Here is a 27,159-nt window from a genome sequence, read left to right as displayed (position 1 = left end):
AGCTTAGCAAAATACACTCAAAAGTCTATAAATCCTAAAGAAAAACTCAAAACTTCATTTTTCAGAAAATTTGTATGTATAAAAATTTGTATGTATATGTAACATAACATGCTGAAGAATCATGCAAAGTTTCATGGAGATCGGACCATAGGTGGCGCTATAACTGTTAAAAAGCTTTGAAAACCATGTATTCCCTATGGTGAAATGCCTGTATTGGCTGTAAATTGTATTTTCCATCTCTGTAATCAGGTGGGGTTAAAAAAATCCACATAATATGCATAAATTATGATAGATCTCCTCATACTGAACAACTTTACTTCAAGAACCAATACTGTCAATCAAATCGTTATTTAAACATTCACAATTATGTTAATAACCTCATTTTGCAATCTAGTCCTAGTTTTTTTGCCCGATCAGAACCAAACCACTGCAGTATGATTCTCTGGACTCTTTAGAGCAATAATTATTTAAAATAAAGTTAAACTTTTGTATCTGAATGGCTATAACAGGGTTTTTTCAAGATGTGGCCTTGACCAAGTGTCCCCAAATGCCTATATCTATTCAATGAATGCTCAGATATTCTTAAAAACAAGTCAGAACATGTGTAATATGCCTCTAAACAAGCATAATCATTTTCAGACAGATAGGACAATATTTGCCTCTATAACAGTTAAAAAGCTGAAAATTATGAAAATAATGGTATATTAAGCCAATAAGTGGTAGTTTGCTGCCCCCCGCTGTTCATTTTATTGTACTACACTCTAATATTGATGTATAAGTCATATTCAGACTTTAAATAAATCACTATTTTAACATTTACAATCACATTTAGTTAAAATGAATCTATTAAGTATTATTATTGACAATAGTCACATTGAGAAATGTGAAACTTGAAGGAGACTTGCAGGAAACATTTTGTTTACTGCAACATCATATAGTTAAAATGTCTGTATCTACAACAAAATGTGTTTGTGTGTGTGTGTGTGTGTGTGTGTGTGTGTGTAGTCCTATTTTTCTGAATACATTTTAATAATCTGATTAATAGTTACAAAGAGCTATGTGAAATGATTATAGACCATAGTGTGTGAAAAAGTGTGTCTGTGTGTGTGTGTGTGTGTGTGTGTGTGTGTGTGTGTGTGTGTGTGTGTGTGTGTGTATAAGCATGTATAATGGAATTAACATGGAAGACCAATTTGATATTTAAGTGAAGCAACTGTGAAAAGACTTTATTAATAAGTAGAATGTCCAGCAGAGGGCAGCAGAAGACCACTTATTGACTCACTTTCCTTTTAAAGTTTGATTTTCCACAATATTTTGCACTAAAGCAATTACTATTATAACACAATCATATTTTGTCAGAGTTGACACTTCATAAAATTACTAGCAATGTGGTAAATCATGATAAATCACATTAGAAACATGGTAAATCATGGTAAATAATACTAGAACATGGTATATCATGGTAAATTATGCTAGAACAGGGTACATCATAGTAAATAATACTAGAACGTGGTGTATTTCACAAAAAAAATTTGACATGCTCATAGACCATTAAAAGATATTTTCACAATTACATATCTCAAAAACATTTTGTGTGTGTGTGTGTGTGTGTGTGTGTGTGTGTGTGTGTGTGTGTGTGTGTGTAACCATGCATAATGGAACAACTGGTTTGAAGCCTGTTTTAGAGACTAGTTTACTAAAAGGGCTATGACTCAGGAACGAAATGAGATATCTTCACCAAACTTGGTACACATGTGTATGGGCTGAGTCTTTGGTCACAGTAAAATTAATTGTGAGGACTGAACACTTGGTGGCGCTATAACATAAAAAAACATGAAAAGGGCTATAACCACCCGACTGCTAGTCCGATTGACTTGAAAGTTGGTATGCAGTGTCTTGGTCTAAGTTACCATGCATGTCTATGAGGAAATTGGCGTAAATCAAAAAACATGGCCGCCATTGGCCAATGAAATTTGAGCACCTATTAGACAAGGTTAACGGAGGCTGATCGGAACAAAACTTGGTGAGCATGTTTGACTCATGGTCCTAGAGGTCTGTAAGAATTTTTTAAGAAATTGGCCACTAGTAGGCGCCAATGAGTTTTACGGCTCTGTAATCACGTGATGTTTCACATATTCCCACAGTATTGATATAATTTGATAGATCTCCTCATACTGAACAACTTTGCCTCTAGAAACAATGCTGTCAATCAAATCGTTCATTAAATATTCACAATTATGTTAAAAACCTACTTTTGCAAACTATTCCCTGTTTTTTTGCCCGATTGGAACCAAACCAGTCTAGGACAATTCTCTGGGCTCTCTAGATCAATAATTATCAAAAAAGTTGAACTTTTGCATTCGGATGGCTATAACAGGGTCATTTAGAAAAGAGGCGTGGCAAAATACACTCAAAAGCCTATAAATTCTAAGGGAAAGCTCAAAACTTCACGAAAATTGGTGGGCACATGTGACATTAGATCCTTAACAAGCATTAAACGTTTTATAGAGATCGGACCATAGGTGGCGCTATAACTGTTAAAAACCTTTTAAAACCATGTTTCCTATGGTAAATTGCCTGTAAATTGACTTTTCCATCTATTATTTCAGTGTTTAAAATCTTGCTAAATAAAATGTAATGTCTTTTGATGCTTGTGTGCTTAAAGGCCTTAAAGGCTTGAACCCCGCTAAATGCTGCTTGCAGCTTTAATTATTATTATTTTTATTCATTTATTTATTTTATTTTTACCCAGTTATAATGAAAAATTTAACAGTTGTTATAAACTGTATGACAATGTTTGAAAATAAAAATTGTTGTTTGAAGAAAAAAAAGAAAAGGTTCTATCCTTCAGATATGAGAAGCTGTCTGTGGTCTGCTGAGGGGGCTGAGACCCAGTAGCTTCTGAAACATTTTTAGGGGGAGGCCATCTCCGATTCTGAATGATGCCGCTAGACTTTGAACTTTTAGAGAGCGCTTCGGGGAAATCCAGACCCACATTTGGACAGAGTCGTAGACTGCCACCAGGACAGGCTTAGAAGCCTAGATCTGTGCGCAAATAGTTCCTCCTTTGATTGTGCTAAGAGCAGCCAATTGTCGATTTAATTCAGGATCCATACTCACATCTGTCTCAGGGGGAGAGGGCCATATCTACGCATTTCATAAAAGTGAGCTAGGGACAGTCTGAATGGTAGAACTCTATATTGGAAATCCTCCCTTTCGAATGCGAATCTTAAGAACTCTCCGTGATGAAGGATATCTAGATATGAAAGTATGCGTCCTTCAGATGGATAAAAACCAATCCCCTTCGCAAGTCTGTGAGAGTTAGCATTCTGACCAGCCGTCTTATCAGAACACTTATCAGGCATCTCAAATATCGAGGATAAGCCTGAAGCCTGGCTCGCTGTGGAAATGTCCTCTACAGCACTCTTCACTAGCAGAGCTTGTACTTCAGCTTGGAGGATGAGAGCATCAATGTCTGAGACTGAAGGGTGAATCAAACCCCTGGCTGTGAACAAATTGGAGCAATTAACCCAATTTGATTATTTCTAAAATCCAACCCGACATGCTGATAGTGGCTTCTCAAACCTGGCTCCAGGCGGCGAGAGGATAATGAAGAGGATGACTGCTCTATTTGTGAAACTGTTTGTTTTTTTTATTTGGCTTGCTATAACAGCGGACGGAGGTCTGGGCACACATAGCACTGGTGGGACAGACCCGGTACTGACAACAAAGCGCCTCCAATGCTTGGAACTGAGCAGGGGTTTGGGAGGTGAACACATGGTCGCTTTGGGGGTGGTCTGGCCTCCTTGTGCCCGAAACTTCAGGGCTGCTTGGAATCCGGCACTAATTTAGGACAGCCTGTAAAATGGGTGGCACTTAGCTGTGTGGAAGCACTGTTTCACCTCGGGCGTGGGAGCTGGCTTGGTGTGTGACAACCACATAGGGCAAATAGAAGCAGCCGAAGATCGGGCAGGAAGTGGCGCGTCGCCTGCGATGGCATCTGGGCCACTGTAAAACGCTCAGCGAAACCGTCCACTGTATAGCACAAACACCACCTAATTGGCCATGGCACAACCAATCACTTGGGCCAAAGACCTAGTGGTGCACGGTGCAAGGTCGGTTATGCTGCGCAGCTCTTTGAAGGCCTTTCTTTTCTGCTCATGAGAGCTCAAGAGAGTGGTTTCTGTTCAAGAGAGAGGTTTCTGCTCAAGAGAGAGGTTTCTGCTCAAGAGAGAGGTTTCTGCTCAAGAGAGAGGTTTCTGCTCAAGAGAGAGGTTTCTGCTCATGAGAGAGGTTTCTGCTCATGAGAGAGGTTTCTGCTCAAGAGAACGGTTTCTGCTCAAGAGAGCGGTTTCTGCTCAAGAGAGCGGTTTCTGCTCAAGAGAACGGTTTCTGCTCATGAGAGAGGTTTCTGCTCATGAGAGAGGTTTCTGCTCATGAGAGAGGTTTCTGCTCAAGAGAACGGTTTCTGCTCAAGAGAACGGTTTCTGCTCAAGAGAACGGTTTCTGCTCAAGAGAACGGTTTCTGCTCAAGAGAACGGTTTCTGCTCATGAGAGCGGTTTCTGCTCATGAGAGCGGTTTCTGCTCAAGAGAGCGGTTTCTGCTCAAGAGAACGGTTTCTGCTCCAGAGAGAGGTTTCTGCTCATGAGAGAGGTTTCTGCTCATGAGAGAGGTTTCTGCTCATGAGAGAGGTTTCTGTTCAAGAGAGAGGTTTCTGTTCAAGAGAGAGGTTTCTGTTCAAGAGAGAGGTTTCTGCTCCAGAGAGAGGTTTCTGCTCCAGAGAGAGGTTTCTGCTCATGAGAGATGTTTCAGCTCAAGAGAGAGGTTTCTGCTCAAGAGAGCGGTTTCTGCTCAAGAGAGAGGTTTCTGCTCAAGAGAGAGGTTTCTGCTCGAGAGAGAGGTTTCTGCTCGAGAGAGAGGTTTCTGCTCGAGAGAGAGGTTTCTGCTCGAGAGAGAGGTTTCTGCTCGAGAGAGAGGTTTCTGCTCGAGAGAGAGGTTTCTGCTCGAGAGAGAGGTTTCTGCTCGAGAGAGAGGTTTCTGCTCGAGAGAGAGGTTTCTGCTCGAGAGAGCGGTTTCTGCTCGAGAGAGCGGTTTCTGCTCAAGAGAGAGGTTTCTGCTCATGAGAGAGGTTTCTGCTCAAGAGAGAGGTTTCTGCTCAAGAAAGAGGTTTCTGCTCAAGAAAGAGGTTTCTGCTCATGAGAGAGGTTTCTGCTCGAGAGAGGTTTCTGCTCAAGAGAGCGGTTTCTGCTCAAGAGAGAGGTTTCTGCTCAAGAGAGAGGTTTCTGCTCAAGAGAGAGGTTTCTGCTCGAGAGAGAGGTTTCTGCTCGAGAGAGAGGTTTCTGCTCGAGAGAGCGGTTTCTGCTCGAGAGAGCGGTTTCTGCTCAAGAGAGAGGTTTCTGCTCGAGAGAGAGGTTTCTGCTCGAGAGAGCGGTTTCTGCTCAAGAGAGAGGTTTCTGCTCAAGAGAGAGGTTTCTGCTCATGAGAGAGGTTTCTGCTCAAGAGAGAGGTTTCTGCTCGAGAGAGAGGTTTCTGCTCGAGAGAGCGGTTTCTGCTCAAGAGAGAGGTTTCTGCTCATGAGAGAGGTTTCTGCTCGAGAGAGGTTTCTGCTCGAGAGAGAGGTTTCTGCTCGAGAGAGAGGTTTCTGCTCGAGAGAGCGGTTTCTGCTCAAGAGAGAGGTTTCTGCTCATGAGAGAGGGTTCTGCTCAAGAGAGAGGTTTCTGCTCAAGAAAGAGGTTTCTGCTCAAGAAAGAGGTTTCTGCTCATGAGAGAGGTTTCTGCTCGAGAGAGGTTTCTGCTCAAGAGAGCGGTTTCTGCTCAAGAGAGAGGTTTCTGCTCAAGAGAGAGGTTTCTGCTCAAGAGAGAGGTTTCTGCTCAAGAGAGAGGTTTCTGCTCAAGAGAGAGGTTTCTGCTCAAGAGAGAGGTTTCTGCTCGAGAGAGAGGTTTCTGCTCGAGAGAGCGGTTTCTGCTCAAGAGAGAGGTTTCTGCTCAAGAGAGAGGTTTCTGCTCAAGAGAGAGGTTTCTGCTCAAGAGAGAGGTTTCTGCTCATGAGAGAGGTTTCTGCTCATGAGAGAGGTTTCTGCTCATGAGAGAGGTTTCTGCTCATGAGAGCGGTTTCTGCTCAAGAGAGCGGTTTCTGCTCATGAGAGCGGTTTCTGCTCATGAGAGCGGTTTCTGCTCAAGAGAGAGGTTTCAGCTCAAGAGAGCGGTTTCTGCTCAAGAGAACGGTTTCTGCTCAAGGGAGAGGTTTCTGCTCCAGAGAGAGGTTTCTGCTCCAGAGAGAGGTTTCTGCTCCAGAGAGAGGTTTCTGCTCCAGAGAGAGGTTTCTGCTCCAGAGAGAGGTTTCTGCTCAAGAGAGAGAGAGAGGGAGAGGTTTCTGCTCAAGAGAGAGGTTTCTGCTCAAGAGAGAGGTTTCTGCTCAAGGGAGAGAGAGAGGGAGAGGTTTCTGCTCAAGAGAGAGGTTTCTGCTCATGAGAGAGGTTTCTGCTCATGAGAGAGGTTTCTGCTCAAGAGAACGGTTTCTGCTCAAGAGAGGTTTCTGCTCACGAGAGAGGTTTCTGCTCAAGAAAGAGGTTTCTGCTCAAGAAAGAGGTTTCTGCTCATGAGAGCTGTTTCTGCTCATGAGAGCGGTTTCTGCTCAAGAGAGGTTTCTGCTCAAGAGAGGTTTCTGCTCATGAGAGAGGTTTCTGCTCAAGAGAGGTTTCTGCTCAAGAGAGGTTTCTGCTCATGAGAGGTTTCTGCTCAAGAGCAGAAAACACCTAATCAATCAACCTAATCAACACCTAATCAATATCAATAAAAAACGTGTTCGATAAAACATGCAATAATTTTGTTTTCTTCATTAAAAAAAACAGAGGTTGTGAAGCAAGTTTGGTTGCATGAACAAAGGCACTCGCTCTCTGGTAACCAAGCAACGTAGGGAGTGACAGGCTAACAGCCAATCAGGTAACTGTATCAGGTTTGGTTGCGCCATATCGTTGTCTCGTGCTGGATTAATTCTTCAGTAACGGAACCGGCGTGGAGGGATAAGTGGAAAATGAGTGCCAAAGTGAGCGAGGAAATTGATGATAAATTAGGAAAACAAGTCAGCTCGCCAGTGTGGCAGTTTTTTGGATTTATAAGTCTGACCGTAGTCACACCAATGTCGTCTGCAAATTATGTCGTCCCCACCAAGACTGGTCATTTCACAAACTTGTTTTACCAGCCTTGTTTATACTTTCGTCTGGGTCCGCAGCGCGAGCCTCCACTGACAGCGCATTTGGTGTTTATATTTGACGCGCTCGCCGTTGTGCTATTCTTGACATTGGCTGAGTCCGAGATCGCCCCCTACTTTAATCCACTAATACAGTTAATTTGAGTGAGTGAATGAAACAAGTGAGCGCTGTGTGTACATTGGCTGTACATTTGTTATTGCGGTGCATTGTGGGATTGAATGAGTGCACTCAATAACGTCCACTATGGTTTCGGACACCACTACAAATGGCTGTCCCCTCAAATATCGCCCTATTGAAGGGTATGGGGGCGATTTCAGAGTCAGCCTTTGAATCTACATGGAGAGGTAATGTTACTCTGCATCAGTGACTTATGACAAAACATCTAAACTGTAACAGTTACAAAGAAATAACGGACATTTTATAACATTTTCCATGGTTGTGTTGACATTTCTGCCTTTATAAATGAGGGGATTATAATCAGAGGAAGGTTACGTTTAAAATAAAAATGTTTAAATGTAAAATATTTTTCTCCTGGTCCTTATTTTAAACAGGTCATAAAAATATCAATAATTATCGATATCGACCGATATGAAACACTTATATTGTGATACAGTTTTCAGCCATATCGCCCAGCCCTACTTCAGACAGCGCCACATTTCAATAAGAAACAATATCGAGTCTATAAAACACAAAACTTTGTCAGATGGTAGTACAAAAAACGAGGAGAGGTTGACAGAGTATGAGCCCAATTGGCCAATAGGTGGCGCTACAGTAATCAAAAGCGCAAAATGGCTCATAACTCCTAAACCGTTTAGTCCACACTCAAGTGTCTTATTTTCCGCCATTTTGAATTTTGTTCGAAAACCTACTTTTGTCAACTAGTCCTAGGTTTTTAGCCTGATCGGAACCAAACCAGTGCCAAAATGTTCTCTGGAGTCTGAATATCAATAATTATTTTTTAAAAAGTCATAATTTCAACAAGCATATCGGTGAGAACACTCGTTTAAAGAGCACACACACACACACAGGGACATTTGACTGCACATCACATTTTTTTAAATTGTTGATTCTTCTTGCAATCGTAATGCAATGGACTATGGCCTAAATTAAACCTTTCAATAAAAAGGATTATTGAACTGTCACATACAATAGAAGAGCCTGCACAGCGACAGGAAATTAAAAAAATGTACGCAAAAAACCTGCCTACCTCACCAGAACATGTGAGCGACTCCACTCACGAACTGCTCACCGGTAAAACCACCTGCGCTCAAAAAGTCTCTGTACTGTAGCCTATACTTGTTGGAGCCATTAAAATGCATATTTAGTTTCATGTGTATACATTTTATAATGCTATTTTCTTTTTATTTCATTTACATTGATTATGTAAAGTGAACAGGACACATCATAAGATGCGCAATACCTATGTCAGAAGACATAGGGTTTGTCAGAAATTATTTGACCACTTAAGTTTTATCTTGTTGAAAGTCTTTCTTTAAAGTGAATTTCGTTTTGTATAAATTGTATTTATACAATTTAGCGCATTTCGAGCGCACCATTTCCCGTGATAACAAAATAAAGTAGGCTATATTATTGAAGAAAATAACAATTACGTAACAAAAAAGGCTCCTTACATATTATTTTATAATTTAATGTGCTACATGTCGTAATAATGAATGCCCAACATGACAAGAGGAGTTTCTCATGTGCTCTTGAAGCAACATTAGTATTTATATATTTATAATATTAAGTCATTAGTATTTGTCTGGTCATGTGATCTCATTTGACATTCTTCAAATATATCCTTCATTTCTGTAGAGGATCACATGAGTTGAGCTTTGAGAATGACACTAACCTGTTTGCTCCTCAGTTTCTTCATGTTTCACACTGAACACTTCTTCAATCTTTATGTCTTCACTCTCCTGTTTAATAAACGCCATCTTTATAACAGTGTCACGTGGATCTCAGAGGCTTCTCCAGGAGTTCTCCTGTGTGTTTGGACAAAGTCATGTTTAATATTAATAATTATATAGAACAATTAACAGAAAGTAAAATAAATCTGTCAATGATAAAGTTAATGGTCACTAATTAGCCGGAAAACCACAAATAGACAAAAGAATAAAACTTATCCTGACACTTCATGATTTATATTTGGAGTTTAATTATTTATAAACTACATTAAATAGTAAGACACTTCCTTAGCTGTGCAGAAACAGTTCATTATGTTACTTGATGTTGTAAACTGGCACATGTTTTCATATTATTTAAATTATTAACAATCATAAACACTTTATTATCGCAATCAGTTCTCACTCATACGCAATAAATCAACTAATTTACAAAGAAAACTAATTTAAAACCAGAATTATGCGCTCATTTATCGAAACAAAACATTCAAGATCATATTTTTAATGGTATATATATTTATTAAAAAAAGTAAATAATTTCTGAAAATTAAAATTTTATTTAAAAATCTCAGTTTCTCCATCATTACTTGACTGATTTATTGTTAACAATAATCTTATTTATAATATAAATCTATCTATTATTTGCTGAAAATAACGTTAGATAACGCATTACGATGTTACATTCAATAATGATTAATTAATTTCTGTAAGTCAAAATGCCAAGGAGTTGCTGCGTGGTTAATTGTACCAACAGAGCCAGTGCTGGGTGCCTGATGTTTAACTTACCAGTAGATGCGGCTAGTACATTACTAGCCTAACATGATCATTCATACATGTATCACAGCAACACTGCAAAATTAAAGACAGACAAACAGATCCAACTAAAATCACGTTTTACTGTTTGCGTCGATTAAAAAACTTAAAAGACAAACCTTTCTCCAGCCGAATCACAGACGCGCGTCGCGGAGTTATGACGTCACAGCGCCTCACCAAAATACGAGTCCTTTTCGATTAGGAAGTTTAGGATAAATAGGAGTAATAACATATTTATTTCATTGCGATTTAATAGGTGAAATACATGTTTAAATGCAGTCCAATGATAACTCTCATCGAAAGAGTGTGTATCACATCTAATATGTGAAAATCTGTCTAAAACAGTCATGTGTGCGTGATAAATCATTTATACAAGGGTTATTTTATCCTCTACTGACTCTTGAATATAGCTATGCATTTCAGTACTACTGACACATACAAACTCTGCTTTAAGGAGCTCACACACTTCTTAAAATGTTTTTTAAATCATATTTGTCACAATTTGATCATTTTGATATTGGGCTATCTGATATAAATAGTTTCTGCATCCAAACATTACATCTTTTCATCACATAATTGCACAACATGTAATAAAACATTATATTCTATGCTCTTTTATGATATTAAACACTGCAGAGTGAACAGGACTTTTATTTTGCTCTGCGATGACATCATAAAGCTGCGCCGAGCTCCTGTGACTGTTATGGTGGTTAGACAGAAGAAAGGTTTGTGGTTTTTCGCTTTTAAATAGAAACACACCGGTTTGATAGCTTTCCCAAGAGGTGTAAACTGATGTATTATGAACATATCTCTGTAATATGCGCTTCATGTAACATTAGTGCGGTATTAATCTCCTCTTAAACTTGACTTTGTCCAAACACACAGGAAATCTCCTGGAGAAGCCTCTGAGATCCACGTGACACTGTTATAAAGATGGCGTTGATTAAACAGGAGAGTGAAGACATAAAGATTGAAGAAGTGTTCAGTGTGAGACCTGAAGAAACTGAGGAGCAAACAGGTTAGTGTCATTCTCAAAGCTGAACTCAGTCCTTTGATCCTCTACAGAAATGGAGGATATATTTGAAGAATGTCACGCGTGTCCTAATTAAAGCAGTTTTATTTGACATTGGTCGCCTCATGTGGACCGACGTGTTGAGATCACATGACCAGAATGGAAATAAAGTGTTTGCACATGAACTTTAGAGAACATCTACACTCGCATTATATGGACTCTAAGATTTCACTCTAATATACGTCACAATGGGGCAAAAAATATTGCAATGACTCTTTCATGTTGACTTTAAGATGAAAGTGTCCTTTTATTTCTCAGGAAAAAATCTGCATGTTTCTTTGTAAAATGTAAATATATATTTTAAGTCAAATAATAACTCAATTGAAATTTTAAAACAAATCCTCAAAAAGTCCCTTCAAGGAGATCTTCCAGTGGTGTTTAAAGAAGGCCTGGCTCTCAGTCTCCGCTCTAATTCATCCCAAAGCTGTTCTATCGGGTTGAGGTCAGGACTCCAGTTCCTCCACACCAAACTCGCTCATCCATGTCTTTATGGAGACGCTTTGTGCACTGGTGCATGCTGGGACGGGAAGGGGCCGTCCCCAAACTGTTCACACAAAGATGGGGGCATGAAATTGTCCAAAATGTCTTGGGAGTTCCTTTCACTGGAACTAAGGGGCCAAGCCCAACCCCTGAAAAACAAGTAAAAGTAAAAATGTAAGTAATTTTCTTAATGATACAGTAATGTTTATCCAACACTTAATTGCCTTCTTATACATTGATTCTATTAACTTAAAGGTTGTGCCACCTATGAATGACCAACAATTAAAACAATGCTCAATATGTGAATAAAATAATTGAATGTAAATACAACCAGGCAGCACCGACTGTCAATAATGGCCAAATGACCATAAGATTCTCTAAATTACAGTTTACAATACTAGACAACTCATTTACATGACTTCTACTCTTAAACGATTTCAGGCTTTGAATGTGTCATCTCTGCTAGTTTTCATACACACAATTTTTTTGTTTGTGTGTTCGATAATAAACCTGATTTGATAAGCCAATCCTGAACATTGATCATAGCAGAAGTCAAAGTAATCAACGCTTTTTCAAGGTTCTTAGTATGGGTAAAAAATCACCTGCATAAATCTGAACATTTACATCTGTACATACTCCAGTTAAATCATTAATATAAAGTGAAAATAAAATAGGTCCCAAGATAGAGCCTTGTTGAACCCCCTAATTTGTTAGTTTAGGTAAAAGAACCTGATGGTCAACAGTGTCAAATGCCTTGTTTAGATCTAAAAGACAGAACCGAAACACACATTCCTATCGAGTAAGCATTTGACTTTCTCAACAAACAAACAATTTGCTGATTCAGTTGAACAATTACTGTAAAAACACATCACACTGGATGTATAGCCATTATTTAGATCAGTCAGAAGCTTAGCTACCCATTTTCTGTTACCTTAGATACAATCAGAAGGATGTTACTTGGCCTATGATTATTCATATTTGATTTATCTCCATAATTATAAATTGGTATAGTGTAGCCACGTTCCAGATCTGCTTGCCTTAAGGACACATTTACCATGTGTTTAATTGGATAATTGTTTAATTATAGAATCTCCATTTCCACAGGAGCACATATTTCTGTAAGTTTTGTTCTCTCTGTTTATGAACAAAAGGTAGATGTTTATGACAAGGGTCCTGAGGTGATGTTTGACCCATCTCATCCGTGTTAACCAGGGCTGTGTTTCCCAGAAGCATCGTAAGCCTAAGTTGATTGGTAGAGACCATTGGTGGCAATTGTTCTACGATCAACTTAAATTACGATACTTTTGGGAAATGCAGCCCTGTTGTGAACAATATCCTCCTAATTATTGTTCCTCTTAATCTGCAACACAACAGGATCAAGGTTCGAATATGCACCGAAATTGAATCTGTGCAATCTCAAAAAATATTTGGGAGCATTTGAGCCAGTGCAAATAATTGTTGAGTGTGACCGGTTTTCATTTCTCTACACAGCGTCCGCTAGTAACTGCACAGTGTGTGTAAGTTTTGCCGTCTACCATCCTATAAATAACAAATTAAATTTATGCTCTAAACTTTAAAGCAGACTTTAGGTTGGTTAATATTAGCGGTCAATCTCTCCTTTCACTGGCTCTGTTGTCACATGACAGGGTGCTAACTAGCGCACAGCATGTATAGAGATGAAGAGAGGAGGATTTAACTTCGCCGACCGGACTGATTAAAACGTCAGTAACAAAAAATAACTAGGGAATCACCAAAACACAAGAGTGATTCTGATTTAGTGTAAGTGGCGATTGATGGTGGATAATGTTACTGACTGTAACAAGGTTCCCTCCATTCTTTCACGTGTATGTTCCAAGACTTAGGGTGCGTTCACAACGGATGCGAATAAATCGTGCGTAGTTGGACGCTTGAACATTTTGAGTTTACTCGCTTCTCAACAGACGTGAATTCGGTCATGGGCAGGGCTTCTACCAGCGGCTCGTCTCATGAGAAATGGCTGACATGGGCTGTTCACACGTCTTTTTTGTTAAAATCTACTGTTAATGTGTGACACAACCTAGTTTTAAGACTTTTTCAGGTGATAATGTAGTTGTTTAAAGCTCAAATCTGTGGTTTCTAAAGAGAGCTCCTCTCTGAACATGTGATCTGGTGTGTGTGGAGTTGAACATGTGATCTGGTGTGTGTGGAGTTGAACATGTGATCTGGTGTGTGTGGAGTTGTGAGCTCCAGTGGATCAGCGGCGCTCATAACAGTCCTTCTGACGTCTTAAAAAAAAAAAAAACACTTAATACTTACTTTAAATTAGCAGATATAGATAACAATTGTTGTGCACTTACAGGTTTCACACTCCAGTCTGATCACACTGGAACCACAAACAACTACAAGAATGAGAATGGAAATGAAGTAAGTATTTGATCATCTATTTAGGCAGTTTAATTGTCATTTTTAAATTATAAACGACAGTGTCAAAAGACAGTGATTCTAAGACACAATGTTATGAGATAAACAGCAGACTCTAGAGAAAATATAATGGACCTTAAATCTGGTATGTGTTACATGGACTCATTGTTTTACAGGACAGAACTTATACAGCTGACTACTGTCCCCAAACATCAAATGAGATGGACATCCTAGAGAGTACAGACGTGATGGATTCATCTTCTGACATTAAAGAGGAATTATATGAGTTTGAAATGGTAATTAGCCGTTTAATTACATGATCGGGTGATGAATAATGCATGGGGAAAAGTTGCATTTATAACATTGTTATTATTTGCAAATATGTTAAAGTTGTGTTTCTTTATTTCAGAATAACACTGAACAACAGGTTTCCTTTTCCATGAAAATGTCACAAGAAAACGAAGAAGAAGAAGTAGCAGAAGAAGAACAAGTAGCAGAAGGCATCCAAGGAAAACCACTTATGGAAATAGATGAAAGTGCCCATGGCTGTGGCTCTCAACAACATGATGTCAGAGTGAAAATGTCCTCAAACAGTGAACAAGAACGCATCTATGACAAGAAGAATTACTGTCTTTACTGTGAGAAGCCTTACGCAAAAATCACCAGACATCTAACACAGAAACATTCAGAAAAAGCTGAAGTTGCTCTGGCACTGGCACACAGGCAAGGCTCAGCCAAGCGTAATCTTTTATTGAGCAAAGTAAGGAACATGGGAAACTACCATCATAACAGTTCAGTCCTATCTTCCGGGAAAGGAGAGATCGTACCAAAAAGGCAAGCGACTTATAAGTCGACAGCAACGGACTATCTGCCTTGCAAGTTTTGCTTCGCTATGTATGTAAAAAAAGACCTCTGGAGACATCACAAACGTTGCAAATTACAAGTGCAAGACGAAACGCCAGTGAAACGAAGCGTTCAGACAAGTTGTTCCCTGTTGTTGCCCATGGAGTCTGTCGTTTCCAGTGGTCTTCAAAACATTATTGAAGACATGACCGATGACACTGTAACTCAAGTGGTCAAATCTGACCCGCTGATTCTGTCCCTGGGTGAGAGGATGTTCCTCAAAAATGGAGAAGTCGGACGCCACCGGGCAGACATAAGAAATAAGATGAGAGAACTTGCCAGACTTCTTCTGGTGACAAGAACTATTGACAGAGACATTGTGGCTTTGAAGGACTTGATCGACCCAGGAAAGTTCAACACAGTACTCGAGGCAGTGAAAAAGATGACTGGATTTAATAACTCAACAAACCGATTCTCAGCTCCCTCAACAGCACTAAAACTACACCAGTCGCTTGTGAAAGTGTCGTATATTCTGCAGGGAGAGGCTTTACGTCAAGAGGATGATGCCTTAAAGGGAAGAACAGAGCAATTCAGTAAATTAATTGAGCTGGAATGGCCAATCCAACAACCTTGTACCAGAAAAAACAATGGAACAGCCCATAGTAGTCCATGTTAATGGAGCGCCAGTGTGCCATAATATTTAAATACTTGACTACCGCTAGGGCTGGGCGATATCTAAAGAATAAAATATTTCTCAATATTGACGATATTCGATAGAAATGACAAAGCAACCAAATCTAACAGGACCAAAGTCATTTAGTAAATCTTAATAAATCATAAAAGTGGTTTGTTTGTTTTAAAAATGATGTTTTATTAAAGTTCGGGAGGAGCAGGTTCAGATAATTGACCTGATTAGCACAGATGGAGATCAATCAGTTCACCAACTCAACCAATGACAAAGGTGTGAATCCAGCAGACTTCCCTCTGTTCGGGTTTATCAGCATCCCTCCTCCACCACATCTCTTCACTTCTAGTTGTATTTACCACAGCCGGGCGAGTACTCTGTGTTCGGGATAACATTCAGAGCTCGGACCGCACGCCAAATACACATAACTTGTTTTGTATTTTATTTAGTGGTGGGCCGTTATCGGCGTTAACGTGAAACTCTTATCGGGCGATAAAAAAAATATTGCCGTTAATCTATTCTCAAAGTTGGGTTGGGAGCTGGGTCTATACTACGCAAGCTATGACTTTCACCTTGATATTTTAGCGTGGATGTACACCTAGCCGAATTGCACTGTAGGGGGCGAGAGAACGAGTCTTCGAACCTGTGTGTATGCCTACTAGTGTTGTCAAAAATATTGATATTTCGCTATGTATCGATACTGAAATATCTGAAACGATACTCATTTTCTACAGTATCGATATCAGCTGCGCTCTCCTCTCCGACCGACAACGAGTTGACACACACACACGCCTCCTCTCATTCAGTCCGGTTAACTCTGAATTTCGCGCGGGGTTGCACATAACGTTAATTCTACTAATTCCCGCAGATTTCGCGCTCGCATCTGAAGCTTATTAATGGTCAAATACACTCAAAAATGTCTTAATGCCCATCTTGGTGAGTTTTAACGTAAACACAGTCGTAACCAGCTCACAGGAACAGTGTTTGGGATCCATGCGTGCGTCAGGTCTTAAAGGAACAGCAGTTATTTATTATTCAAACTACAAAAAGACAAACGATCACTTACGAGCACACATTCTGAATGCCTTCGGCAGAATTCAAATGAGCCATTTTAATCTAGATTAATTCCAAGATTACAGTGAGATTAATCTAGATTTTTAAAAAAATTCTCGATGCCCACCACTAATTTTATTATATGTAAATTTGAACTCGTGAAACTCAAACATATGAGGTGGCAAGGTGGGCCTAAGTTAAACCTTATTGTTCAATAAATATACTGTCGGTAAAATATGTTAATATAAAAATATATTTAATATATAGAAACAAAAAGTAGATTCTAAAAGCATTGAATGAGATCCCATAATAATGTAATAAAGCTTTACAGTCTGTGCACGGCCCTGATGGATGGCATCTATGATATTTATTTGTAGTAACTGAGGACACACATTTTGATGGCAGATTTATTTCTTTTTTTCTTGGATTCTGTGTACCATGTCATTTTAATGTAATGCACTGTTTCTGTGTATATATAAATAATGTTTGGTTTAAAAAAAAAACTTGTTCCTACAGTATATGCTTCAGTGCAGAAGTGTTCACCAACCTTAAACGTTAATTAAATCAAAGATAAAGACTTTACTTTGCTGCTGCCCAATTTTAAAGTGTTTTTAAATGTCTTCTTACATTGTCTTTTTACATTTCATTATGTTGCTGTTATGTTTTATGTAAAGCACTTTGAATTGGCTTGTTGTTGAAACATGCTATACTAATGAACTTGCCAAGTCAAAAACTCATATTTTCATATCATAATGATCTAAAGAGTAAAAAGACATGTGTGGCTTTCATAACAAATTATAATAGGTTGCACACGTTTCATGTTTATCCCCATGAATTCAGATGATAAGAGTTTAAGAGCACACAGAAACACTGGGGTTACTAACCAACGTTACTCACTAAAATGTCATGATAACAAATAATGTCAAAACGAAAACACAGATAGTTACAAAGCCAAAGTAGTAATGTCCTTTAACGTTCGCTGTTGCCCGTTGTTCTCCTCCTCTCGGGTAAAAAAATTCGAAATGGCAGACACGTTTATCGCGTAGGTGCGTTTACCTGGAGCACTGTAATCGGTTTAAAAGTCCAATCCGAATGAAATTGTAATGGGTTTGGGAGGGGTGGGATAAACCTTTTCATGAATCGATCAAACGAAAAATTCCACCATGTAAACGACCTGATCCGATTACTGTGAGTGCACGTCTTTCTGTGATGTGATATACAGCGCGCGCCTCCTCAACTGAAGAGCGCGCGCCGCGCTCACACCAGGCTAATGTTGACAAGAGAGGAAAGTAAATTTTTCTGAGGTATTAAACATTTTATTTCTTAACAAGTTATGAACATAATGTTGGGACAATGACACAGACACAGCCTGGCTACAGCATCTCATCTTGAAAGCGTTTGTCCTATAGGCCTCAACTGCGTCTGACAGTAGAGTTTATTTTTCTGAGGTGATTCATACACTTTACAACAAATAATGAATAGCTTTTATAAAACTGTATAAGTCCTGGTGGCCGCTGAGAGTTGCCATGGCAACGGGGAACATTCAAGCTGCTGGAGAGGATGTGTCGATATTTTGTTTCTCGTAAGTTAGATGAAACTTCAAATTCAAATTGGTTAAGTAACATTACCCACAGTCTACTTTAATTACTTTTGTTAATATTTATCCCTCTGTGATCATGGTATATTTCCTTAATCATCTGAAATATCTATGCATTTAGTACTAGTATGCAGAGCACATCTTGAATGCTTTCATTCTTGTTTCACCATACATCCTATGTTTTTATTAATAATTTGGGTGCATTTTATAGTTATTAATTTTGTGTTCTTCAAAATAAATTGAATTAATTTTGATTCCGCATTCATCATTCACAGCTGTTGAAATAGCCATTGTATAGGACATCAATTAGGTTAAACTACTGCATGTCCGCCCACAGAAAAATAAATAAATATAAAAATTACCAACACAGAACTATTGATCCACGATACTAACATTATGAATCTGAGGCGGCAGACAAACTGTGTGCGCATGTCACAAAATGATCCCGATTGAAAGTCAGCACATGTAAACACCCGATCGGTTTAGATAACGTCTCATGTAAACAGTCCACCGAGGATTTTAATCGGAATGACAAAAAAAAGTGCGCATTTAAATGTGGCTAGTGTCTCAGTAGGGCTACAGTTGCCATCTAGCGGTTTGAGAATTGTAAGTATTTTTATTGAACTTAAAATGTAAGACAGTCAAATAATATGGTAGAATGTGTATGAATGTTAAGGCTAATTTATACTTATGCGTCGAGTGTACGCCGTAGTCAATTCTATGCGAACAACAAGCGCTGTGATTGGTCTGCCAGAACCCCTCCCTCAGGTCAATAAATACATTTAAAAAAATCTGCGATAGGAGTGTGTGTGTGTGTCCAGAAATTGAATGATAGTTTCATCCTTATATCTGCTATATAACACAATATTTTGTAGTGCTTTTTTGTATTCTTTATGTTAGTTAATAAAAACATACACTCACCTAAAGGATTATTAGGAACACCTGTTCAATTTCTCATTAATGCAATTATCTAATCAACCAATCACATGGCAGTTGCTTCAATGCATTTAGGGGTGTGGTCCTGGTCAAGACAATCTCCTGAACTCCACACTGAATGTCAGAATGGGAAAGAAAGGTGATTTAAGCAATTTTGAGCGTGGCATGGTTTTGGTGCCAGACGGGCCGGTCTGAGTATTTCACAATCTGCTCAGTTATTGGGATTTTCACGCACAACCATTTCTAGGGTTTACAAAGAATGGTGTGAAAAGGGAAAAACATCCAGTATGAGGCAGTCCTGTGGGCGAAAATGCCTTGTTGATGCTAGAGGTCAGAGGAGAATGGGCCGACTGATTCAAGCTGATAGAAGAGCAACTTTGACTGAAATAACCACTCGTTACAACCGAGGTATGCAGCAAAGCATTTGTGAAGCCACAACACACACAACCTTGAGGCGGATGGGCTACAACAGCAGAAGACCCCACCGGGTACCACTCATCTCCACTACAAATAGGAAAAAGAGGCTACAATTTGCATGAGCTCACCAAAATTGGACAGTTGAAGACTGGAAAAATGTTGCCTGGTCTGATGAGTCTCGATTTCTGTTGAGACATTCAGATGGTAGAGTCAGAATTTGGCGTAAACAAAATGAGAACATGGATCCATCATGCCTTGTTACCACTGTGCAGGCTGGTGGTGGTGGTGTAATGGTGTGGGGGATGTTTTCTTGGCCCACTTTAGGCCCCTTAGTGCCAATTGGGCATCGTTTAAATGCCACGGCCTACCTGAGCATTGTTTCTGACCATGTCCATCCCTTTATGACCACCATGTCCCCATCCTCTGATGGCTACTTCCAGCAGGATAATGCACCGTCACAAAGCTTCAATCATTTCAAATTGGTTTCTTGAACATGACAATGAGTTCACTGTACTAAAATGGCCCCCACAGTCACCAGATCTCAACCCAATAGAGCACGGTTCCTCCAATGCGCTGCAGAGTTTAGCTCCAACCCTAATCAAACTCACCTACCTGTAGTTTTCTAATGAACCTGAAGACATTGATTAGCATGTTCAGGTGTGTTTGATTAGGGTTGGAGCTAAACTCTGCAGCGCATTGGACCTCCAGGGTAAGATTTGAGGAACCCTGCAATAGAGCATTTTTGGGATGTGGTGGAACGGGAGCTTCGTGCCCTGGATGTGCATCCCACAAATCTCCATCAACTGCAAGATGCTATCCTATCAATATGGGCCAACATTTCTAAAGAATGCTTTCAGCACCTTGTTGAATCAATGCCACGTAGAATTAAGGCAGTTTTGAAGGCGAAAAGGGGTCAAACACAGTATTAGTATGTGTTCCTAATAATCCTTTAGGTGAGTGTAGATCCGCTGTGTATAATTTATTTATTTTCTCATTAAAACCAAATATATTAATCAGTGATTGTATATCAAGAACAGGGACTTATCACAATGGGTGCATTTCGTTTTGTGATTTCAACGGAATTAATAAAGTCTCCGCAACAGCAATCGATTGTAACGCGAGTCTGTGCACGAGCCACCAATACTGAAAACAGCTCCACAAGCACTCAGCATGATTTCACAAACGCATTCCAGCGCCAGATCGCCTCTTATGTAACTCTACTAATCAACTAGAGATGCTTAATTTGTATTAGATACAACTCAAGCCACAAGAAAAGCCGCTATCTGCCGCCATCACTGCTGCTGATACTTCGGGTGTGTCTCAATCAGCTCCTTAGCTCAGTGGATCCTCCATCAGACAAGAAGGACTTGAGTTTCGCTCCACTAAGTTCCACTACGTCTACATCAACTACAAATACAGAGGAAGAAGAAGGAAGTGGTACATACAAAGAAAGAAAATGGATAGTCAATGAGTCAAATTTGATGCAGTTGTTTACCAGTTGTTTACCCTCAATGTGGACAAACTGTCATTGACACTAAAAAGTTTTAATTTGGTAGCCTACTTCGTGTCAGTTGGGAATGTATAAACGGCCACGGAGGGTCTTGGAACTCATGCAACGAAACTTGCGGAATGGTAGACAACAACCTTCTTGTGGCAGCGTCTACTCTATTCACTGGTGCTACTTATGTACTTATGTCAAGGGCATAGCGCTCAAATGGTTCAGGTCCTACTTGGATGGTCGGACTTTCTGTGTCAGCGGTGGTGACTCTGAGTCCTCCTCTGCTCCTCTCTCTCGTGGGGTCCCACAGGGTTCAGTTTTAGGCCCTCTTCTCTCTTTATCTTTATTCATTTCAAAATTCTTTTATTTGTTTTTAAATCTCTGAATGGTCTTGCCCCACCCTACATCTCTGAGCTGCTACGCCCTTATACACCCACCCGTTCTCTCAGGTCAGCCGATCAACTGCTCCTGAATGTGCCAAAAACAAAGCGAAAGCTCAGAGGGGACCATGCCTTTGCTGTGGCAGCTCCAAAACTTTGGAATGATCTGCCACTGCCCATTAGACAGGCCTCTTCGCTGTCTATTTTTAAACTCCATCTAAAGACTCACTTTTATTCCTTGGCCTTTGACACCTGACGTTGACATTTTGTTTTATTTTATTGTTTCTATGGTATCGCGGTTTGTCTTAAATCTGTTTTATTTGTATTTTATGTATTGTGGGTTATGGATTTTTTTTTTTTTTTTTTTTGCTGTACAGCACTTTGGTCAACCTCGGTTGTTTTAAAGTGCTTTTTAAATAAAGTTTGATTGATTGATGTTGACATCGCAGATTGGGCTGCCTGCCTCAATGTACAAATCCTGCAGAAAACCACCTTCTATGGGATCCAGTCCTCGTATTTAATCCCTGTTGTCGATGTTTTCTAAAAGGAGCAACAGGCAAAACTACTTGAAGACTTGAGGTTGCAAAACGTTTCACACGAAGGTGCAAATTTATCAGGGGATGTAAGATCTGATAGGTAAGCAAAAATATATCTTTTTTAAAAGTTTAACACTGTTAAAATACTGTGAGATTTCTAAATTTGCATCTACATTTGATTGTCTTTTCAGTCCTGGATTCTCTGCCAAATACGGCACATACAGTATGATTGACGATTTCAACAAAAACGTTGTCCACTTCGAGTTGGTGCAGGTTAGTGAGCACATGAGTTTTCCCCCTCTTTATGTCATGGTGACTTTACTGAAATTTATTAAAATGTATTTAAGGACATTTTAACATAAATCTTTTTGGACCTATTCCCCAAATATAATCTGTCAAAAGTAGTAAAAACTATTGAAGAATTAAATATGTATTTTTTTTTTATTACAGGTTACTGAAGCAGCTCTGTTGCCATGGAACAAGTAAGCCTTCAAAAGGTGTGTAGACTTTCTTTTGGACAGTGGATTAAAAATAGACGTGATCACCACCAGTGTTGGGTATAGTTACTTTGGAAAGTAGTTAGTTAGGTTACAACGTTACCATCAATTAAAAGTAATCAGTTATGATACAGCGTTACCTATTCATAAAAGTAACGCGTTAGAGTACTCATGCGTTACCAAAAATTAAAAGCCGTTTGCAGCGGCTCACACATGACAGACACAGCCCCCGGCCCCTTTAAATGCACCTAGAAGTCGTGACTCCCGACAATGAATAACGTCAGTCATCCGACTAAATTAACACTGCAGGATAACAATAACAGGAAAGACAGTCAGCAAATGCCTACAAAAGACAGATGAAATTTAATATGAATAATTGATCCATGTCGGTATACACAGCCTAATATTTTTCACTTAGGCTATAATTAAAAAAAATAGCCTACAAAATCAAGATAGCCTATTTACTTTTTATTTATTAAATCCATCCAGGAAATTAGTTAATGAAACATGGATTAAAATTAAGATACAATTAATACAAAACGAAATTCGTTTTAAAGAAAGGCTTTGTGCTTTCTTTTTGAGGTCTCTGTGAAAGTTTTAAAGTCTTTAGTGCCGCGGCGCTTTCAGGGTGGTCGCGTCCGTAATGGAGAAGAACTGTCACGTAACATTGTTTTTTCCTCATAAATGACAAAATACTTTAAAAAAAAAATACAAAACCATAATTATTATTTTTTTTAAAGGATGGATTTATAGCGTTTTGGGGAAAAATGGATGGATGACCTTCTATTGCCTTTGTTAATTCTCATTTTTTTGAGTTTGTCACGTAAAGTTACCTCCTTCGCCTAAAAATATTTTAGTAAAGCTTGGTAAGAAATGAGCAAAAACAAAAAACAGACGAAAAAACAATTTTACCTCAACTATAACATCAGGCAGGCGGCAGGCCAGATGTCATCCGGGAGAGACTGTCTTTTAAATCCAGTGTTTTTGCATCTCCTCGACTACATAACCGGCCACAAGTTTGTGAACCTCACTGATGGGGACTGTTTTAGCAGAGTTAAAACTCAAACGCTGTTGCTTTGGAGCTGGTGCACCACCGTCGTCCTCCTCAGCAGGCTTTTCACCAACGCAGAGTGGGCATTTTACCGTTATGTTCTTTTCTTTTTCGTTGACAAATTGAAAATAATGTGCGTACTTCCATAAACCAAACGCTGTCCTCTCTGCCATCTTGCCGGGAGTTCGGAAAAAAAAAAAAAAACCCACACACACACAGGGTCAGGCGCAGGGCACAGACGTAGGCTATCACAGCCATTGACTTTACGATCACAGAGCTTCGGCTCCGCTGATACATCCGCAGGTGGCACAGTAGACCTAGGCCTACTGTCTGACAAAAAGCAGGCTGCAGTCGGGATTTTCCTTTCCTTAAAATAACGGATTACTTTTTTTAAAAAATAACGAAGTTACTGATTACTTACGCACGAAACTAACGCGTTAAGTTACACATTTCAGGAAAAAAGTAATTAGAGTACTCTAACGCGTTACTTTGTAACGCGTTACCCACAACACTGATCACCACGGACAGGTCCCCCTCAATAAGAAAGACTATGAGGGTCGATTACCCTCGTGTACAATACGAGTCTGGCATGTAGTAAAGGGTATGTATAGTTTGCTTTACAAGTGATTATTGTTCTTCTAGAGTAGTATTACATGAATGTTACATATACTATTTTAAATGCAGCTAAGATTTGTTGTGTTGTGGAAACAACAGGTTCACAGTATTATTGAAGTACTGAAAGTAGTGTCTACATGCTCTGTTTTGACCCAAAAACCTGATCTGAAATAATAGAACCTTGATCTGAAATAATAAAAAAATTCACTTTTTTGGAAAGGGTTCTTCAAAAAAATGCTTTCAATTGCAACAACAATAAAAGAGAATCAAGATCTCCAGCCTTGGATAAAAAGTATATGCAACCATTTGAGGTATGCATACATCCTTTGGCGGTAACCCCCATGTACAGTGGGGCAAACAAGTATTTAGTCAGCCACCAATTGTGCAAGTTCTCCCACTTAAAAAGATGAGAGAGGCCTGTAATTTTTAACATAGGTGCACTTCAACTATGAGAGACAGAATGAGAAAAAATGTCTGATTTTTAAATAATTTATTTGCAAATGATGGTGGAAAATAAGTATTTGGTCAATAACAAAAGTTAATCTCAATCCTTTGTTATATACCCTTTGTTGGCAATGACAGAGGTCAAACGTTTTCTGTAAGTCTCCACAAGGTTTTTCCACACTGTTGCTGGTAGTTTGGCCCATTCCTCCATGCAGATCTCCTCTAGAGCAGTGATGTTTTGGGGCTGTCGCTGGGCAACACAGATTTTCAACTCCCTCAAAAGATTTTCTATGGGGTTGAGATCTGGAGACTGGCTAGGCCACTCCAGGACCTTGAAATGCTTCTTACAAAGCCACTCCTTCGTTGCCTGGGTGGTATGTTTGGGATCATTGTCATGCTGAAAGACCCAGCCACGTTTCATCTTCAATGCCCTTGCTGATGAAAGGAGGTTTTTACTCAAAAGCTCACGATACATGGCCCCATTCATTCTTTCCATTTTACACGGATCAGTCGTCCTGGTCCCCTTTGCAGAAAAACAGCCCCAAAGCATGATGTTTCCACCCCCATGCTTCACAGTAGGTACTGTATGGTGTTCTTTGGATGCAACTCAGCATTCTTTCTCCTCCAAACACGACAAGTTGAGTTTTTACCAAAAAGTTCTACTTTGGGAGAATGTCATATGGTCAGATGAAACCAATCCTCTTCTGGATCATCCAAATGCTCTCTAGCAAACTTCAGACGGGCCCGGACATGTACTGGCTTAAGCAGGGGGACACGTCTGGCACTGTAGGATTCGAGTCCCTGGCGGCGTAGTGTGTTACTGATGGTAGCCTTTGTTACTTTGGTCCCAGCTCTCTGCAGGTCATTCACTAGGTCCCCCTGTGTGGTACTGGGATTTTTGCTCACCGTTCTTGTGATCATTTTGACCCCACGGGGTGAGATCTTACGTGGAGCCCCAGATTGAGGGAGATTATCAGTGGTCTTGTATGTAATTGCTCCCAGATTTGATTTCTTCACACCAAGCTGCTTAGCTATTGCAGATTCAGGGCCCTATCTTGCACCCAGCGCAATTTACTTTGTACACCGACGCATGTGTCATTCCTATTTTGCACCCGCGCAAAGCGCGCTTTTCCCTCCACAGAATCACGTCGCTAAACTAGTGAATGAACTTGCGCTCCCTGGGCGGTTCAGCGCAAAAAAGGAGGCGGGTTCCGGCGCAAACAATCCCTGGTGCTATTTTGCTGTTCCATTAAACAATTGCGCCACTGACCAGAAAAAACCTAGTCTAAAGTCAGTGGCGCGTTGCGCGTTGTTCGTTATGCTATTTTAAGGGCGCATGCTTGACCATAATGTATAGCGTGCACATTCTGCACAACGCGCATACACTTTGCTCATGTAACCTACACAGATGCAACAGTTATTTTTGCAAATCATAAATTGTTACACTAAAAAAATATTAACACATGAGATGACGGAAATCATTGTGGTGTGCCACGAAGATGTGAAAAAATAGGCATAAATCTAGCTTACAAATGATTCAGGCTAATTGTAATAATTAAGGATAAGACCTGTTTGCCCAATAGTGGCAAGACATATATGTATATAAGGGCATCTGACAAATTGGTTTGTCCGTCAAGAACCAGGAAAAAAAATCGACTGAAAAACTGAAAGACTGAAAAAAAAAGACTGTGAAATCACCTTTACCATAATGTACAACATTACAACTTCACTTCTCTGTCTTTCACTGCTCTTACAAGAACATCAGTCTCCTCTGCTGTGAACCGCTCCTGGCGTGCGCCTGGTAAATACGCCATAATAATAGCAATCCATAATGGAACTTGCGCACCTGCTTTTAAAGGGAATGCTGGATGACGATCGGATTGGTTTATTCACGTTACGCCCAAACCACACCTATGAATAATGAAGCTACTTCAGACCAACCCATTTTAGATTTGCGCCGGGCGCAAGAGCCATTTATCCCGCCGGGAAAATAGCAACAGCGCCGAGACCCGCCCACAAAGTTACTTGCGCTTCGCGCGTTGACACTTGCGTTTCAGATCGTTAAAATAGGGCCCTCAGTCTTCCCAGCCTGGTGCAGGTCTACAATTTTGTTTCCGGTGTCCTTTGAAAACTCTTTGGTCTTGGCCATAGTGGAGTTTGGAGTCTGACTGTTTAAGGTTGTGGACTGGTGTCTTTTATACTGACAACGAGTTCAAACAGGGGCCATTAATACAGGTAACGAGTGGAGGACAGAGGAGCCTCCTAAAGAAGAAGTTACAGGTCTGTGAGAGCCAGAAATCTTGCTTTTTGTAGGTGACCAAATACTTATTTTCCACCATAATTTGCAAATAAATTCTTGAAAAAAATCAGACAATGTGATTTTCTGGATTTTTTTTTCTCATTCTGTCTCATAGTTGTGTACCTATGATGAAAATTACAGGCCTCTCTCATCTTTTTAAGTGGGAGAACTTGCACAATTGGTGGCTGACTAAATACTTTTTTGCCCCACTGTATGTTATCTGTAATATTTCACAGTAAAAATACATTTCTGAATAAATAAATGTAAGTAATTATTTTATTTTCCAGCTTTTAATTGAGAAATGGAAATCCCTTCTCCACCACATTTGTGGTGTACATAGAGGGACAGAAGATGGACGGCGAAAAGAATGTGATCACGATGACCTAAGTCCTGACCAACAGCGATGAAAACGTTGGCTGAAAAAGGA

At 39.7% G+C, this 27,159-nt stretch overlaps 2 protein-coding genes and 1 long non-coding RNA gene across 3 annotated transcripts in view; 1 reads left to right on the top strand and 2 right to left on the bottom strand.

The window, feature by feature from the left end:
• The window catches only part of LOC307128879 (uncharacterized protein), a 32,403-nt gene extending 23,206 nt beyond the window's left edge, over nt 1-9,197 (bottom strand). Inside the window, exon 1 of the mRNA XM_079820904.1 lies at nt 9,065-9,197. Within this exon, the coding sequence (XP_079677030.1) occupies nt 9,065-9,149 (85 nt within the window). The 5' untranslated portion in view covers nt 9,150-9,197. The remainder of the gene's footprint in view (nt 1-9,064) is intronic.
• A 1,399-nt stretch (nt 9,198-10,596) lies between these two features.
• On the top strand, nt 10,597-17,064 carry LOC307129671 (uncharacterized protein). Its single transcript, XM_079822294.1, has 5 exons — nt 10,597-10,654; nt 10,815-10,947; nt 13,820-13,884; nt 14,058-14,177; nt 14,291-17,064. The coding sequence occupies exons 2-5, from the start codon at nt 10,863-10,865 to the stop codon at nt 15,398-15,400; spliced, it is 1,380 nt and encodes a 459-aa protein (XP_079678420.1). The 5' UTR covers nt 10,597-10,654; nt 10,815-10,862; the 3' UTR covers nt 15,401-17,064.
• LOC307129672 overlaps nt 11,030-27,159 on the bottom strand; it is a 33,766-nt gene continuing 17,636 nt past the window's right edge. Inside the window, exon 4 of the long non-coding RNA XR_013816924.1 lies at nt 11,030-11,630. This is a non-coding gene — a long non-coding RNA (uncharacterized lncRNA). The remainder of the gene's footprint in view (nt 11,631-27,159) is intronic.

This window comes from Gobio gobio (genome assembly GCF_949357685.1).
Source record: "Gobio gobio genome assembly, chromosome: 7".
Lineage (NCBI taxonomy): Eukaryota > Metazoa > Chordata > Actinopteri > Cypriniformes > Gobionidae > Gobio > Gobio gobio.
This window is presented reverse-complemented; position numbering and strand designations above follow the sequence as displayed.